The sequence below is a fragment of the Dendropsophus ebraccatus genome, chromosome 7 (genome assembly GCF_027789765.1).
Source record: "Dendropsophus ebraccatus isolate aDenEbr1 chromosome 7, aDenEbr1.pat, whole genome shotgun sequence".
In the NCBI taxonomy this organism is placed as follows: Eukaryota; Metazoa; Chordata; class Amphibia; order Anura; family Hylidae; genus Dendropsophus; species Dendropsophus ebraccatus.
In genome coordinates, this window is record NC_091460.1 from 121788847 (window position 1) to 121808032 (window position 19186).

General features: G+C 41.1%; 1 protein-coding gene across 1 annotated transcript in view; it reads left to right on the forward strand.

The window, feature by feature from the left end:
- Positions 1 to 18913, forward strand: part of LOC138796597 (melanopsin-B-like) — an 88352-nt gene extending 69439 nt beyond the window's left edge. Inside the window, exons 6-10 of the mRNA XM_069976208.1 lie at positions 1287 to 1442; positions 5200 to 5307; positions 10114 to 10288; positions 15634 to 15777; positions 18503 to 18913. Coding sequence (XP_069832309.1) covers positions 1287 to 1442; positions 5200 to 5307; positions 10114 to 10288; positions 15634 to 15777; positions 18503 to 18913 — 994 coding nt within the window. The remainder of the gene's footprint in view (positions 1 to 1286; positions 1443 to 5199; positions 5308 to 10113; positions 10289 to 15633; positions 15778 to 18502) is intronic.
- Positions 18914 to 19186: the final 273 nt, after the last annotated feature.

Genomic DNA, 19186 nt, shown 5'->3' on the forward strand with positions numbered 1-19186 from the left:
ATATATTTACTGTATGGAATAGTGCAGTCGATCCAGTTAAAAGATAAACAATCTTAACAGGTCTCCATTACATACCATCCAAAAAGTAGAGGGGGGTAGTTGTGACTCGAGGGCTACTCCTACACTAACAACCAGAGCTGTCACTTACAGCCCTGGTTCTTAGAAATATTCCATGGCACAGGCAAGATTGGAGGAACCCTTTGATTACCGTCAGCATGATCAAAGAGGATTCTCTGCTTTCTTATACTTAAATGCTCTGGACGTCTAAAATAATGTTCTCTGTGTCCACTCTGACAACACACTGCTCCCCCTCCCTTTGTAGATACAAGACATGTGATCTCCTCTCTTGGGGCCGGGTTAGCTGTCTATTAACTTGGTAACCTGGCCCCCAGGATACATTATCTGCATCATTTCCATGTACCTGATCACTGCTAGTGAATGTAAAAGTGCTGCTTCCATAGACTTACATGCGTCCCTGAGCCTATGTTTCTGTATTATGAAAAGCTATAGTTCTATCTCTGCTTGCTGTCAGGGAATGCATGCATATGTACCTGTCTTTGTGTTATAGCTTTGTATATTGTAAGTGTTATGGATGTTCTTCGAGTCTGGATGGAACTAGAATGTTTTCATTGACAGTCAGCAAGCAGAGATCAAAACCTACACTACTTATGTCATTATCAATAGACGGCCATTAACTAATTGCATGTTCTCATAGTGGGAATAAAAGTATATAAGTATAAAAATTTAAATTAATTGATGCATAAAATAAGGCACAGGAAATAAAAATGACTAAATAAATAAATAAATAAATAAATAAGCTGGTCATTAAGTCTTTTTCAGGCCTGGTCATTAAGTGGTTAAACTGCAGCTTCTTCAGAAATTAAATAGAAATCTCTTCCAGAATTTTCTAATGGAGCAGCTGTTAGGACAGACGTTATCCGGATATGAAAGCCTAGAAGGATTTACAAGTCATTATGGCAATGGTGAATCTTAAAAGAGCATTGTGTAGAACTACCAAAATAGAACTTGTTCAGAGCCTTTATCTATTGTGGAACGTACTGATAGTATTCAAATAAGTCATTTGGTGCTATACCTATCATAGAACGGAAGAAGTAGACACTTCTCATAGTGTAGATGTCTCTGCTTAGCCGAAAAGTAACCTATTCCGAAAAATAAGCACCAAATACAAAGAAGAACAATCAGGATCAGAAACCATAGTTAAAACCAAAATCCAAATATTATAGTTCATTTCCATTTGTTAATAATTATGTGTTTTTTCCCCCCAGAAATGTTCAGAAGCTTGCGTCATCTGGCCGGCAGACCTATTTGTCATCATCTATTAAAAATGAATGGAAAATGGCAAAGATTGCATTTGTCATTATAGTTGTCTACGTGTTGTCTTGGTCTCCTTATGCTTGTGTCACATTGATCGCATGGGCTGGGTAAGCAAAGTTCAAGATATTAGAATTATTTATGTATTTAAATTGTCTTTGGATAAAAATAAATATAATTTATGTAAGTGACAAGTTATGGCTTAATATGTGACATCTTATTGTTCTTGTATCTTGTATGTATCTGGATCTTTTTATGCCTACTAGATGGTTAAGATTTCTGATCTGTGATTAGAAAATAGTTTAAGATTTAGAATTAAATTGTACATCTATTCCTATTTCCCATTGATATTAATTTATCATTTCTTTCTGAGCTCCTGTGTTTTATGGAAAAGTTCTGAACTAAATGAATCTGCAGTCTATTTCTGTTTTTCCTTAGTATAAAGCTAGAGAAATCTATCATCTATCTATCCCAAATCTATCTACAGTGTCGGACTGCGCTATGTGGGGCCCACCAGAGGAAATGATCCTGGAAGCACACAAATGAAGAACCAGTGAGAAATTACATGTCAGACAACTGGAGAATCCTCCAGTCCCCTGGTGGGCCAGTACGACACTGACTGTACAGGACAGTGGCTGGGACATTTAAGAGAAGTCCCTGTCCCTCTAAATAGTTTGGGTAATGCTCTACACTGAGAACATAGGACAGTTTTTCCGAATCTATCGCTATCCAGTTGATGTCATAATACAATTCTAACCAGTGTCGGATTGGGGTATCTGGGGCCCACTGGTGGGCCAGTCCGACACTGCCTATCATCTATCTATCTAGTGTAGAAAAGAGCAGCACTCAAATGTGAAAAATTAAGCTGGGACAGGTCCCAAATCCATAAAAAATGAAGAAATCTGCAGCACTCCGATGATTTAAAGGAGAAGTCCAGTGCTAATTTTTATTAAAGTATTGTATAACCCTCCAAAAGTTATACAAATCACCAATATACACTTATTACCGGAAATGCTTATAAAGTGCTTTTTTTCCCTGCACTTACTACTGCATCAAGGCTTCACTTTCTGGATAAAATGGTGATGTCAGGACCCGACTCCCAGAGCTGTGCGGGCTGTGGCTGCTGGAGAGCATGATGGCAGGGGGGGGTGCTCAGTGTCCCTCCAGTGCCCTGTGTCCCTCAGTGTCCCTCTGACATCATCCACTCCAGCAGCCACAGCCCACACAGCTCTGGGAGTCGGGTCGTGACATCACCATTTTATCCAAGAAGTGACATCACCATGCTATCCAGGAAGTGACATCACCATGTTATCCAGGAAGTGAAGCCTTGATTCAGTAGTAAATGCAGGGAAAAAAGCACTTTATAAGCATTTCCTGTAATAAGTGGATATTGATGACTGGTATAACTTTTGGGGGGCAATGCAATACAATACTGTAATAAAAATTTTAGCCGGGCTTCTCCTTTAAGGAATGTGAATTTTTTTTTATTCCATTCTAATGTGACAGCTACGTTTCAGCTCTCTCAGAGAACCATCTTCAAGTAGTAAAAAATGGTTCTGTGAGAGAGCTGAAACATAGCTGTCATTTTGGAATGGAATAAAACATTTTTCAACTTTCCTTAAATCATCGCAGTGCTGCAGATTTCTTCATTTTTTATCTATCTAGCTACTATGAGTGAGGGAGAAACAAGGCCCAACTGCTGGGTCAAGGTTGTTGAGACCCATGGGTCACTGCACGACCCCATTTACTTGTATGAGTAACATGGCTATGCAACACAATGATTTCTTTTCACACGGCCGTGACCTTCCCTGTAGCCTTATTTTATAACTGCAGCTGATCATTGTAGTTAAAGGGAAACTAACAGCAGATTAGAAATCTCTAACTTGCTGTTATGTTCTTATAGCACACTGGGTGCTGAGGATAAAGACATTTTTCTTAGCTCAGTACTGGAAATCTTGACTTTATTCACTATGCAAATTTGGCGATTTGATGCACCGACCTGCCCCGTTCAACCTAATGACCATCAGCCAGTGCTCTGCAGTGACGTCACTCTGACGCTCATCACTGAATATAGATCAGATGGGATGGGCTGGCAGGGCACATTGGTGCAGTTAGGGCGGGAGTACCCTCCCCCAATGCACCAAAGCACCTAATTTGCACAGTGAATATAGTCAATATTTTCTAAAAATGGTGGTGAGAATCAAGCTAAGAAAATTACCTTCACCCTCATGGGAACATAACAGCAGGTTAGAGACGTCTAACCTGCTGTTAGTTTCTTTCTAAGGTACAAGAAACGCATAAAACCATTCACTAAAGATATTAGGCGCCATAGGCAGGTAGGTGAGTACAACCTAATCTTTATCATTGTCAGAATGAAATTTTTGACTGATGATGCGATATGATTATTGTGGTGTGCAGTAAGCAGGATTGCATGTGCATTTTATATGGGACTGCATATGTACTAACTAAGCTATATACTAACGTACCTGCACATGGACTATAAATACAAGAAACAGGATTGCTTAAAATAGTTCTGTAATATAATAGGTACAGTACATCAGCTTCTTGGGCTAACATATTCAAGCTGTCTCAACTCACAAATGAGACCTATGAGCTGTTACAGACTTTAATGGTTCATCACTATTGCATATTGCATGGACTGATAACACTGTCAGTGAGGTGAATATCTATCTACGAGGGGCCTTCAAAAATCTCTGCACTTTTATATTTTTGTTGGAAACAATGAAGGCTGGAGAACTAGGAATTAGTTGTGTCTTGTCATGTTGAAAATGCTCAGAGAAGCTTTAAAAGGGTTTGCCAATTTAAAGTGACTCTGTACCCACAATCTTCCCCCCCCCCCCACACACAAACGCTTGTACCGTCGGATGGCTGCTTTTCATCCAAGATCTGTCCTGGGGTCCATTCAGCAGGTAATGCAGTTATTGTCCTAAAAGACAACTTGCAGCCCTGTGTGAGATTGGTGTGCCCTAGAGTATCTGTGCCCTAGGCTTGCAGCGCCTCTCCATCACTTCTCCCTACCCTCTCCATCATTAGGAATGCCCCTGGGCAGGATGTCTCCTAATCATCACTTGTCTAAAAAACTGCACATGTGCCTTAGCGATCCAGCATATGTGCAGTGTTCAGACAAGTCATTATTAGAAGAAATCCTGCCTGGGGCATTGCTAAAGATGAAGAGGCCAGGGAGGAGGGACGGAGAGGCGGTGCAAGCCTAGGGCACAGATACTCTAGGCCATGCCAATTTGTCATAGGGCTGCAAGTTTAAAAGTTGTTTTTTAGGACAATAACTGCATCACCTGCCGAACAAACCCCAGAGCAGGTCTTGGATTAAAAGAAGGTATGCGAAGTTACAAATATTTTGGGGGGCAAATTTTGGGTACAGAGTCGCTTTAATTTTACTTGCCCTCTATCCATAGATTAGGGAAAAGTATGAAATCGCAGGGGGTCCAAACTTTGTGCCCCTTAGGGATCTCTAGATCAACACTCCGGCTCATTTGTTATCAATGGAGCCAAGGGTCAGACAAGACGTGTAGCTCCATTCATAAGGAGCCAGGGCACCGATCTAGATATTCCAGGGGGGCACGGAGGTCAGGCCTACCATAATCTCATACTCATCCCCTATCCAGGGTACAGGGGACAAGTAAGTTTACATCAGAAAACTCTTTAAGGGGAAGATGGTTTTCATGTGATAATGGTAATATAAAAGCAGCGGTGCATCAGTGACGCACTTTTGAAGACCCCTTGTATCTAGCTATTAGCAACACCTCTGCATGTTCCTTAAAATGAGCTTGAAAGATTAGATGAAAATATAGAATTATGTTACTTATTATTTATCCATTTCTATTTTAGCCATGGGAAATCGCTAACACCATATTCCAAGACAGTTCCTGCAGTTATAGCCAAAGCTTCAGCAATTTATAATCCTATTATCTATGGAATAATACATCCAAAGTACAGGTAAATCTTTTATCGCATTAGGTTATATATAGTCTACTACTATTGAAATGATAAAGATCTAACAGATTAAAAGACTCTTTTACTGTAGCTTTTTGCTTCTCGACAGCCTATATTTCCACAATTATCAAACGTTCGCAAACAGAATTCATTCACGGACACTCACCATGTTTCTTTTAAAGACATTTCTTCCTATAGCAAAAATTACCCCAAGGGAGGACATGATAAAAGGGCAGGTCTGCTGGTGTTTGTAGTCCCACTCGCTCAGCAGCGGAGTAGTCACAGGTGTCACTGATGGCTAAGGGCCCTATTCCACCGGACGATTATCGTTCAGATTATCGTTAAATCATTTGAATCTAAACGATAATCGTTCGGTTGAAATGCAGTAACGATTAACGACCGAACGAGAAATCGTTGATCGCTTTATAAGACCTGGACCTATTTTTATCGTTGCTCGTTTGCAAAACGTTCGCATTGAATAAGACATCGTTCGGTCGTTCGCAATAGATACGAACGCAATAGCGAAGAAATACGGAAGAAGAAACGATCGCAATTACGATCATAAGTAACGATTATCGTTCCATGGAAATGAGTGAACGTTTTCAGGTCTTTCGCAATAGCGGTCGTTTGAGATCGTTAATCGTTAACGATTATGCTAACGATAATTGTCCGGTGGAATAGGGCCCTTAGAGTGGACAAATGGATCATGGACAGATGGATGAGTTACCACAACAGATTTTGTCTGCACTGTAGAGATTAAGGGCCCTATTACACAGGGCCATAATTGGCCGGATCAGTGAGATTTGGCCGTTTATCACTGCGTGTTATTGAAAATTTTAGGACCTGACCTAAAATCATCGGCTGCTGATTGCGCATCGCTACGTGTAACAGCGATGCAAGGCCAGCGGCTGCCAATTCAACAAACAGTTTTTACATTACCTATCCACGTTCCCAGTCTCCTCCGGCATCTGCATGCTTCCTCAGCATGCCCCCCTGGGGCATTCCCCGGTTAACAATGCCCTAGCTGGTGCAGTCTAAATTCGAGACAGTGGGACTAAAAGAGCTGCAATATAGTGTAACTTTATTTCAACTACATTCACGTAGTGAAGGTACAGATCCTAAACAGTTCCAACAACAGTACCTTGTAATGGCAAATGCTAAATGGTACTGAAGAAATTAACCTGGGTACATTCAGTGTAGTCAGATGAATAGTTCTTGGGGTGTTGAATCCCTGAATGGATGTGAATAAAGGTAGGCTCCTAAAAGTAGAATGTGGTCTGGCCTAACTTGAAGTCCATAAAGGCACAGATGGCTCAGAGGCCCTACAAACTGTAATCCTCCCAGGCATGTATTATTGGAAAAAGTCCATCCCATCTGGTCAGGGCAAAGCCCATGTGTAAGGAAGATCAGCATAGGAGCCAGTTCTGGGTACACACAATCCTGGTTGTCTTTGGTAACTAAACGGGATGACTTCACTTTAGACAGCAACATTGGACTTAAAACAACTTACTTATTTTACTTAAAATAAAGAGCTTAGAAAAATATGGGTATTTATAAATTAATTTTGTAGACTAACTAAAGAATTGCAATGATTGGCTCTAGACCTAAAGGTATAGAGGGTTAGAGCCGAGGGTTACTCCCCCGTTTTCTAGAAAGTTCCTGGAGAATTCTAGCAGAATTAACACAACATTGCTGACCAGTATAGATTAGTGTATTTGTGCGTGTGTGCGTATGTGTAAATGGATTGCAATTCCTTGGCCACAATCTTCAAACACATGGAAATATACACAAATGCAATTCAACAACATTACAATGCAGAAAATTTTGGTATATCACAGGTGATACTGATACATCAAACCTTAAAATAAATCTTCACTGGGGCATGGTACCAGTATATATAAGTCCTCGATATGTTTATTCACCAAACAATATAGCCATTGACACAGGCTTCACAAATGGCAAATCTCCCTTAGGCCTTGTTCCCACATAGTTGTTACTAAAGCCGCATTTTCCTCATTGGATTCCCATAGCCATTTGTTTACATGCATATTCATTTTATGGCTGTGTTCACACTATGTAAGAGACCGGTCGTTCCGTTCATGGAACGGCCGGTCTCTGCCAAGATCATCCTGACCGGTACTGCAGTACCGTCCGGATGATCTTTATGGCCGTAGTGTTCTGATGTGGGCGCATCAGCGCGCGCCCACATCATAACTCCCCATAGGACACAATGAAGAAAGTGGGCGGAGCCGCTCGCTTCATTGTGTGAACTGACAGGGTGACGCGGCGCTGCAAAGAACTGACATGTCAGTTTTCTGCAGCCGCAATTCAGTGAATTACGGTCGCAGAAAACTGACGTGTCAGTTCTTTGCGGCGCCGCACGGGATCCTGGCCGGAGCGTATACGATGTGTATACACTCCGGCCGGGATCCCAAAGAACAATAGGTATTATTCCACAACGTGCAAAGTACGTCCGTTGTTGCCGATGGCAACAACGGCCGTACTTTTACGGAGTGTGAACATAGCCTATGTATGACTGTAAAATTGCCAACCGCTTTATTCATCCTAATTGTGGCACATATTGTGGGATATATTCTGGATGGTAAATGGTTAAAAAAAAAAACCATAGCTAAGAAAAGCTATAACAGCTAAAAAGATTTTTTTCGAGTAGGAGGACAGCGTAAGAACTTATATAGATGCTGTAGGCACTATTCCCCAGTAATCGTCATCATCTCGTATGGATATAGCAGCTCCATTTAATTGGTTTTTAGTGGTGGCATAGCCCGCTCTGGGAAGCTGGAGCACATAGAAGCCCCCAGTCATAGCCGTGTAAATATTACATCTTCCTTCAGTGTTAGGTCTCTAAATGTAGCTGTCAGTACAGTGCAAGTCTCTTGGCTTGATTCATTATTGATGAACTTCTTTTTCTACCACATAAAGACTTAGGCCTGATCCATACAGTTCACACGTTGTTTTTTCAGCAGTTTTTTTTAATAGACGTTAAAAATACAGCAATTTTTTTATAAAAAGCTATTTAGAATTTTATATTCTGTATCCACCATAAAATTCTGCCTGTGTCTGTTCCACCAGACTTATTGAAAGGAGCATGTCCCAGAAGTCTATAAGAAAGTTCCAAGCTTAGATGATTTTGACTAGAATTTATGTGTGCAGGAGTAAATTGTAACAAATAAAATGCATGGGAAGGCCAAATCTCTCTTCACGCAATGTTGTGCCCCCTGGGTGCAGACCGATGATAGGTTTGATTTGCAACAGGTGAAAACCTTTATTAATTTCCCCCAATTATTCTAAGATGTTGACCAAACTTATCTTTGACCAATTTAACTGTATAATGCTGTTTTATGGACGTTTTAAGCCCCCAAAAAGTACAGTTGTACTGTATGTGAACAAGGCCTAAAGAAGAACTGAGAGATAGTGTTATATTTCTACATTATTTCATGCATGTTCTTTCCAGAAAAACTGAAAAAGTACAATTTAAAGGGATTATTGTAACGCTGCTGGATGAGACTCACCGGAAGCGGCACCGTCCTGTCTGCTGCTCATCTGTATTCCATGCTCATCCTGGGGCTGCTCATGTCTTCTGGTGTGCTATTTCAGTGACACCTTGGGCCACTAGGGTGCACATGCGTCCAACTGCTCTTGATTTATAGAGGCAGCTTGTCTCCACCTGCTACTGCCATTTGCCAACCTAGAAGCTCTTGGTTCTATTTATACCAGCTCCGCCTGCTCTTTTCTGCATGAGTGTTATTGCATTTGTGCATTCTAAGTGAAGGTGAATTTCTGTAATCCTGCCAATTTGTGTATCCTGAAAAAAGGCTTGTTTTCCGGATTACTCTTCCCTCCTGACCCCCTGCCTGAACTTTGTGCCTCTCCTGTTGCTGCCTCGGATTGACTGACCTGCTTTTGAAGCCACCTGCCATGCCCCTTCACCTTTCTGACTACAATACCCGCCTCATCCCTGGTACTGAGCTGAGTCTCCAGCTGACAACCCAGTTTGCTGACTGGAGCGTGATAAAAGGTTAAGAACCAGTTGGCACTTAGACTCTGTTTCCTGGCGTTGCCCAGAGCCAAACCAGTTGAGCATCACAGTGGGTCCACACTCACTGTCCGTTACAGTTATCCTACGATCAAAAGTTACCCTCTATACATAGGATATGGCATAATGAGCCTACTAGTGGGGGTCTGACTGCTGTGACCCCCACCGATCATGAGAGCCAAGGTGAAATGTCTTCTGGAATGAAGTGAATGGACTGTATCATACATGCAAGGCTAGCACTCCATTGATTCTCTATGGGGCTAGCAAACATCTTTCCAAATGCATAGCTTAGCAATATTCAGAATCCCCAAAGTCAATGAATGGAGCACTGGTTACACATGTTTATTTGGGGGGACTATTCACCTCCATTCATGTAATCGGGTTCCAATGGGATTACTTTGATTGCGGGGCTGGAATCATGCATGCAATTTTTCTGGCAGTTTTTGATACAGGTTTTTGAGCCAAATACAGAAGAGATTATCGGTATCCGTTCCCACGTGTATGATGTTTATACAGATTAGGACTAAGGCTATGTTCTCAGTTTTCTGAGAATCATTTTGGCCAGTATTTTTAAGCAACAGCAAAAGTATAAAAGTATAATGAATAGATTTTCATTTATTTCTTTGTTTTGGACTCCTATTCTCCTACTTTTGGTAAAAAAAAAAATACTGATCAAAATGAGGCTCAAAAAGTGAGTGGGGACATAGCCTAAAACGGCATTTTCTCAATAACATAAAATAATTTTATGTTCCTAGGGAAACTATTCACAAGACTGTACCATGTCTTCGCTTCCTCATCAGACTACCCAAAAAAGACAATATATCGACATGCAATTTTGACTCTTCATTTAGAGGATCGGTCTACAGCCGCCAATCACTAGCTTTAAGGAAGAAGAACAGCTGCATTTCTACAGTATCTACTGCCGAAACAGTGAGTTCAACTTTCTGGCTTGCATCATCTAGTGGATTTTGTAGGTACATGAATAAATGAAGTAGCTTGAATGAACAAAAAATGCTCCATGAACATTTATCCATCAATATATATTATGTTACCTAAGGGTCCTTTTACTTGGCCTGACATAAGGTTGTACAAGGATGCAAACAAACGCTGATCAGCGAAATTGGCGCTCATTTGCAGTGCCTTTCAGATGCAATCAGCTGAGGATCGGAAGATTTTCCACCTCCTCGTCTGCTCGCTGTCTCTTTTACACAGGCCGATTATCGACCGCAAGAACATTTCTAGCAACCCGCCCTTAGGACGGGTGCATACTATCTATGACAGCTGTGTGCTGTCTGTGAAGTTCACTGCCGCACTGGCTGGATGAACTTCACTTCTTTTGATTTGGATACCCGAATGTGCCCGCATTCCAAAACACCATAGCAGACATTGTAAAATGCGGCCAGAGCCGCACTTTACATTGTCGGCACTGCCAGTTTTCTATGCGGCTGCATGGAATCCCAGCCAGAGTGTATACAGAGTGTATACACTCATAATCTGCTGGGCTACTGTGATTGACAGCACCGGAGAGATCTAAATTTCCTGCCCCCACTTTGTGTTTTCATCCAAGTCCTGCTGTTGTCATAGCCAAACATTTATTAAAGAGGTTGTCCAAAGAAAATTTGCGCGGTCCGAACTTTGTACCCCCTGCCGATCTCCGTATCTGTCCTCCGGATTCTCTGTTATCAATAAAGCCGTGGGTACGGCACGTGACCCATGGCTCTCTGCTGGAGAGAGCAGAGTAAGCTAGAAGAGTGCCTACTCGGCTGTTTCCAGTAGTTCCATAGGAATGAATAGAGCCGCCAGAAAAAGCAGAGTAAGCTGGAAGAATGCTTATTCAGCTCTTTTGAGCAGCTCAATAGAAATAAATATAGCTGCCGGTCACGTGCCGTACCCGTGGCTCTATTCATAACAGAGAAGCGGGGGGCCAGATATGGAGATCAGCAGGGTGTACAGAGGTCGCATCTCTAAGTTAATTTTTCTTGGACAACCTCTTTAACAACAGGCAGAGGAGCAGAAACACTGACACATAGTGGCCACTATTTTAACTTTCCATTACACACAGAAAACAACATTTTTTTTAAATAAGTGAACTACAAATATGTTAGAAATCATTGCCTCTGTCATAATGTGCCAAGTTGTTTTTAATGACAGTGCTTTTTAATTGTAATTAGTGTAAATCTTCATTATAGAGTCTTTAACACAAAAGTCAAATCACTAATAAGAATTTGAGTAGCAGATCCAAAAATGTATGTCTAAGCTTCTTTCAAGTGCAATTTTGATATAACTTAAGTTAACTTAAGTTGTGCTAACACAATACCATACATCTAAAGTTGTCATTCACCCTGACCAAGCGTAAAGGCTACCTATCAGCAGACTTTCTTAATATGACAAACAGACCCTGTTAGATGCCATATGTTTTAAATAGAAGAGTAGTCAGCCCTCTTAAGTATAACAGTGTGGACACATGGTGCAGGCATTAGGACTATGCCATGCCAATTCCAATAGAAGAATACAGTGATCCAGCACCTTAAAAATGTTTACTGATGTTTATTATAATCCCACATTATTTCCAGCTGTGTAATGTAATATGTACTACAGTGAGAAGGAAAAAAAAAAATTATATATATATATATATATATATATATATATATATATATATATATATAGAACACAGCCAAGTTTAAAAGTTTAACATGAATTCTCTGAGGGTGAATGTTAAGGCATACATTGTTGGTAGTTTTTTTTATTTTTTTATTTTTTTATATCCAGTGATTAGAGATGAGTTAAGCAGCTGGAAATTTGTTTTGCAAGCTTTGTGAATTTTCGGTCAAACTCGTTAAGATTCGTGAATCGAGTCTTAACGAATTTCACTAAAACAGCCAAAACTATAGTGGCTACAATACTGGGACTATTACAGAATGGCAAATTTGTTGTAAAAGTGTCAAAAATAGGAAAATCAAAATTAAAAAAAAAATGTAAATCAGCCATCCAATCATCCAATTTCCGCCATTCCTCTCCTCTCTGTCCCTATATCGCTCTGTTAGTCTCTCCCTGCTCTGCTCTAACTGCCTGCTGCCATACTGCTCTCTCCTCCACGGACAGCCAACTGGCCACCTCCTTAACGAATCACCTTATATAGAGAGTGAGGGGGAGGTGCTGACATCACAGAGGGGCCTGCAACTGATTGGACGGGCACTAGGGATTATGGTTAATCCCTTTCTCCCGCCCAGTGACACTCTAGACCAGTGCTTCTCAAACTATGAGGCAGGCCTCACCAGTGAGGTGCCCCCTAGTTGTTGGTGAGGCCCAGCTGAGGAGCCAGTTTTCACAAAGTAACTATGATCTGCACAGTCCTTTTGCTGTTTGCAAAAATCGCCATTTTAGCCATATCATTAATTTATTTTGTACTTGCTTTATTAGTATATAGAATGTGAAAGATAGCCCTAGCATTATTTTTACCTTTTAAATGGACTTTCACCACAGATAGTGAGGCCCAGGCATCCTTTTGGTCAGTCTAGTGAGGCCCAGGCATTGCCTTGATCTGTTGGGTGAGGCTCCAGTAGAAAAAGTTTGAGAAGCGCTGCTCTAGACAGCATGTGCGGCCGCCATTTTGCTTTTTGTGAGTTTCCTTAACAAATCGGCAGGAATTCGCTTTGCAGAACAAAGCTAATTGACAGCTCGATTCGGAGCAAACCTTGATTCACTAGATTTGCTTCACTGATCTCTACCAGGGATTAAAGGAGAAGTCTGGACATTTTTAAAAAAGGACAGTTGGCAGGGGCAGAGGGCAGTGTAATAACCAGTCATAACTTACCTCTCCTCATGCCCATGATGAGCGGCGGGACCGGGCACCGACGGAAAATGCCCATCCCGGCTGATGGACTGACCGCTTAGCCAATCAGTAACTGGAGCAGCGTCCCTCCCCAAGTCACTGACTGGCTGAGCGGCCAGCCCATCAGACAGTTTGTGACATGTGCAGTATCGGAGAACCCGGAGCCTGGCTGGGGGTCCCGAAGCAGCTATCCGGGGCTAAAGAGGCAATAAGAGTAAATGCTCTTTGTTACTTTCCTCCATGTCTCTGCCTATTTTTAACCCCCCTCCCCCCCAGGAGGCCGGACTTCTCCTTTAAGAGTACAACTTTTTGTTTATAATAGTACCACATTCACTGATAGTGTTTTAAACCATTTACACAGTTGAAGTATAATGTCATCAAACATTCACTGAGTATTTTTGATGTTTACTGAGAAAGACAGTGTGATTTCCTTTTCTTCCAGTTAATGAAGATGCCAGAATGTAATTGTGCCGTAGATTAAATTTCAGCTGCCGGTCAAATAGACCCTTTTTACACAGTAGCAACGACATGTAAATGCTAAGTGGTTCTGTCTGTTAGGTTCGAAACGCAGACATAGAAGGCATAAAGCAGAGACTGCATGCTGCTTGATGTTCGGAGACTTTTTCTTGAAGATGCTACTGTCCGCTACAATTAATCAACAGCTGTTTGCTCCAAGCTAAAAACACCACATATGACATACAAGCATGGGTGTGTTAAAAATAAACATGCTGCACTTTAGACAGATTGTACAAAAAAAAAAATTTATTTATAAGAGACGACATGGAGTCAAAAGTAATTAAAATTCTAGTTTATCTTGTTGAAATATTATTACATATTGGACCAAAATATACTACGTAACCTCTTCCCATCCCAAAATTCGTGGTTTTTTTTGTTTGTTTGTTCTTATGCTTACAATTTTTTCCTCCATACCTTCTAAGCCATATGTCTCATTTTTCCACTAACAAAGTTAGGACTTTTTATTTTTCTGCAGGACAAGTTGTACTTCTTACTGGCATCCTTTAACCACATAACATATTACAAAGCCAAAGAAAAAAAAAAAAGTAGAAATAATCTTTTTCCGATTTCACTTTACAGCGGCATGTTAAATTTATTCTACTATGCTTATTTTATTTTTTTATTTTTTAGGTTTCCTATTTTTCAGTTAGAAAAGAAAAAGGTAGATTTAAATTTTGGATAGATTTTTTAAAAATATTTTTAAAACACAACACTCCCTAGTGGGAAATTATAAACAGTCATTCAATTGCTTACATAGATTAATGTAATACATATGCATTGCAATAATTTATGTTATCAATAGAGATGAGCGAATCTCCACCACACCACACAATCCGTTTGAACCCGAAAGTGCGGCATTTGATTACCAGTGACTGCAGAAGTTGGATGCAGCCTAGGGAGTCCTGGAAAACTTGGATACAGTCTATGGTCTATGTCTGTAGCCATGTTTTCCAGGCAGCCTTAGGGCTGCATCCAACTTCTGCAGCTACTGTGCGCTGTACGCTCGGGTTTGGACAGACCCGAGTATTTGAGATATGCTCTAGTTATCTTTAATTCTTCAGTTATCAACTATAGCCAGCTGTTCCAGCAGATCAGTCACAGCAGACACAGAGCATAGAAAAGGGCTTGCAGAGGGCTTTGGCTGTCAACCCGCAATTACATTGCTGGCGTGTAAATAGGCCACTGTACCACCAATGACGTCAAACCAGTTTGGAGGCTGTTTTCTTTTTTTTTTTTTTTTTTTTTGGAACATTTACATCCTATAATATTTCTCAAATCACAGCCATATGTATATGTATATGTTTATGTTTGTATATGTATATGTTTATATAACATAAACAGACAGAAGCCTTCAATTCTTAACACTGTAACAGTTACAATCATAAAATTAAAAGTAGGCCAGCCTCCCTCCTGTGACGGCATCAACACAAAATGATGGCGGGAGGAGATATCGGGACAATATTGAACAAGTAAATTCGAAAATACACTACTTCAAGAAGGGGGAAGTCTTGGCGAGGGGGCAAACATAGGGAGGGGGAGTCAAAACATTAATTGAAGCACATTACAAAGTTAACTAACTTTGTATTGTGTTTCCATTAGAGATAAAGTTAAAAAGAGAGTTAAAAAAACGTGGCCAAAATACTGCGTCCAAACATAGCTCCCATTTATTGCTGTTTTTTTAACATAAGAATTGAAGCTTTTGGTAGAACATTTTGTTTTAAAGAATACAGTGGGAACATAACTTAAAAAACTACAAGTTAAGCCTCGGTGTTTTTACAAATGATATGTTATTTTTATGTGCCTGCAAATCAATAATAGTCAGAAAATGTATTTCTTCGCTACCATCTCAGCTAACATGTAGTATTAATAAATAATGGTGAAAAGAGAGAACACTCCCGCTACTTCATGACTGTTATTTTCCATTTAGATATTAAGTGATGTGGAGCAAGAAGCTGTTTTCAAAAATATGTGTTTTCAAAGAAGCAATTCGTTCTCTTCAAGTCAAAAACAAGAACAAAGGGGACAGAGTCTCCTTAAGGCATGGAGCTGCAATGCTTTACCTGAACAAAAGGTACACATGGTCATTAAGAAAATTATTTTTTTTGCTAGGTGCAAGGAGTAGGCCATTTTCTTCTAATGACGCTTTTTAAATTATTTTTTTATGACGTGAATTTATCTATGTGTTAGAACCATTTACTAGAGATCTGATCCAAGCTGACATGATAGCATCACACATTTGCTGCAGCTGTTGTCCTCCCATTCCGCCACATCCCAAAGCAATCTACTGGCTTCTGATCCGGTGGCTGAAGTACAAAGAGCAGAAGTGACAACAATGTATAATGCAATTACAAGTCATGAATTGATTCCAGATAGATAAAAGGCAGATGTCAACTAATTATTCTTTACTGCATTTAACCTTTGTGCATTCTGTTTTTTCTTCTTCCTTTTTTTGTTATTAAAGCGACCTGTCCCCTCTCAGATACCCACAGCGCAGGAGCGGGCGTCCGGGTGAGCGCTGAGGCACAGTGGGGCACAGAGGCTGTCCTCGCTTCGCCTCAGCGCTCACCCGGACGCCCGCTCCTGCGCTGTAGGTATCTGAGAGGGGACAGGTTGATGCATACGGAGGTGCAGGAACGCTCACAGCACCGCGACCAGGCGGCAGGTGAGCGCTCCTGCATGGGACCGGGCGGATCAGAGCACGGGCGGCTGGATGGGCAGGTCCAGGAGCGCTCACCCTGCCAGGAACGAGCGGCGGGTGAGCGCTCCTGCACATGACGGTTGGGCTCAGAGCTAGTTGGGGGAACGCTGACCGGGCGGCAGGGTAAGCTAGTTGTGGGGAGGGGCCTCCACAGCGGGGTCAGTATCAGCCAGCACAGAGAGGGAGATACATCTATATAGATGCATACATGCGCCCCCTGCTGGACCCGGCACTTGAGACGTGACGTCACCTATTTTTACAGGAAGTGAGCCTGCCTGATCTCCTAAGTTGAGGGAAAATAGCACCATATGTGCATTTCCCATAATTAGTGTATATTAGGGATTTGTATAACTTTTCTTTTGTAATAACATATTAAAAATAAATTTTGCCCGGAGTACCCCTTTAAAAGTCCATAGCACTTGCATTTTTTCACCGAGAGACCCATATGAGCCCTTATATTTTGCAAAACCAATTGTAATTTGCAATGACAGGCATTATTTTTCCATAAAATATGCTGCAAAACCGGAAAAAAAATAATTTGCGCTGTCAAATTGAAAAAAAAAAAACACGGAATTTGTTTGGATTGCAGGGAGTTTTGCATTTATGCCGTTCGCCCTGGGGTAAAACTGACTTGTTATGCATGTTCCTCAAGTCATTACAATTACAACGATATGTAACATGTATAACTTTTATTTTATCTGATGGCTTGTAAAAAATTCGAACCATTGTTAACAAATATATGTTCCTTAAAATCGCTCTATTCCCAGGCTTATAACGCTTTTATCCTTTGGTCTATGGGGCTTTGTGAGGTGTCATTTTTTGCGCCATGATCTTTACTTTCAATTGGTACCTTGTTTGCGCATATGCGTCTTTTTGATCACTTTTTATTACATTTTTTCTGGATTTGATGCGACCAAAAATGCGCAATTTTGCACTTTGGAATTTTTTTGCGCTTACGCCGTTTACCGTGCGAGATCAAGAATGTGAAAATTTAATAGATCGGGCGATTATGTGCGTGGCAATACTAAATATGTTTTTTTATTTGTTTATTTATATTTATATAATGGAAAAAGGGGGGCGATTTGGACTTTTATTAGGGGAGGGGATTTTTTATTAATAAAAACACGTTTTCACTTTTTTTTTTACATTAACTAGAAGTCCCCCTGGGAGACTTGTTTATACACAGCACTGATCTCTCATAGAGATCAATGCTGTGTATATACACAGCAAAGATCCATTAGATCGGTGATACATTGCACTGGCCTGCTGCAGGCCAGTGCAATGTATTGCCGAGCCAGGATCAGCGTCATTGCGACGCTGAGGCCCGGCACGGGCAGAAGAATGGATCTCAACCCCCCCCCCCCCCCCCCCCCCCCCCCCCCGTAATGCGATGCGATGCGATGAGATCCGTCCCACTAGACACCAGGGACGTGAGGTCTGAAGCATTTTAATGCAGCTGTCAGGTTTGACAGCTGCATTGAAGTGCTTAATTAGCCGGCGCAGCAACGGGATCCGTGTCGGCTAATAGAGGCGCTCCCCGTCCGGACCCCTCTCTGAACTCCCTCCGCGGCACCATGACGTACCAGGTACGTCATGGGTCGCTAAGGGGTTTATGTTTTTAGTTGTTTAAACTTTTTTTGTGTATCTTTTTTGTTTACATATTTTACATCTTTGCTCCAATGCACTGTTAGGAGCAGTGCCGCATCATCCGGCCCACCTGCCTAATTATTATCACTAGAAGGAGCAGGACGATGGTGCGGCAGTGCTCCTAACAGTGCACCGGAGCAAAGATTACTCCAACTAATAGCACAGGACTGGCGCCAAGTAGGAAGGTAACACACATACTTTCCTCCTCAGCGTCTCGGGCGCTAAAAGATGTTATCACCAGGTTAGATACGTCTAACCCGCTGATAGTTCCTCTTTGTAAGGAATAATTTCTGATTACATTTCTAAGAATATATTGTTCAACTAAAGTAGCCTTGTCTTTAACATTATTACATGCAGCACAATTGGCTAGGTGTGCTTTTTGTTTTTATTGAGTTGAAAAACCTTGAAATGTCTGATTTCAAACAATTGCACTTATATTTTTGCCATACAGGTTATGCCAAACCTACGTTTACTACACCATCCACTTAAGATGTCCGAGAAGAGGAACGCACAAGAGATTCTTCTATCGAATTCACTAAACACAGTGACCTATCCACTAGGCTTTCAATCCATTGTCAAGGACAATATTGTAAGTAATCCAAAATTAAAGGAGAATGACGTAAACGGAAGCCTAGACTGGATGATTCACGCTACGATTCCACGCATCGTCATCATCCCTACCTCAGAAAGTAGCATCTCCGAAGGGCAGGAGGAGATCGACAACGACAGCGATGAAAGAGACGTAAAAGAGCTGGATGATGATGACTTCTTAAACTTTAAGATTGATACAAGTTTATTGGACTTTGAGGGGCTGTCGTCAACTGCTGACCTTTTTGAAGTGGTTGAAAAATTTTTGTCATAAAAGAAATAGAAAATGTAGATTTCTATTCCCGCTATAAATAGTTAATGTGTGACAGGTTGAATACACAGCGTTAAAATAAGCTTGGTAGAATTGCACAACAGTAGGGTTCAGGCAGAGATTTCAGAGTCTTCTATAAGGTTAGGGTAAGGGTATATGCACACTGAGCAATTCTCGCAAAATTTCGAGCTGATTCAGCATCACAATGTGCACAGAATCCACTTGAAATTCTGCCCGTAAAAAATTAGTAGTTGTAGCTCCTCTAGTTTTCTATTG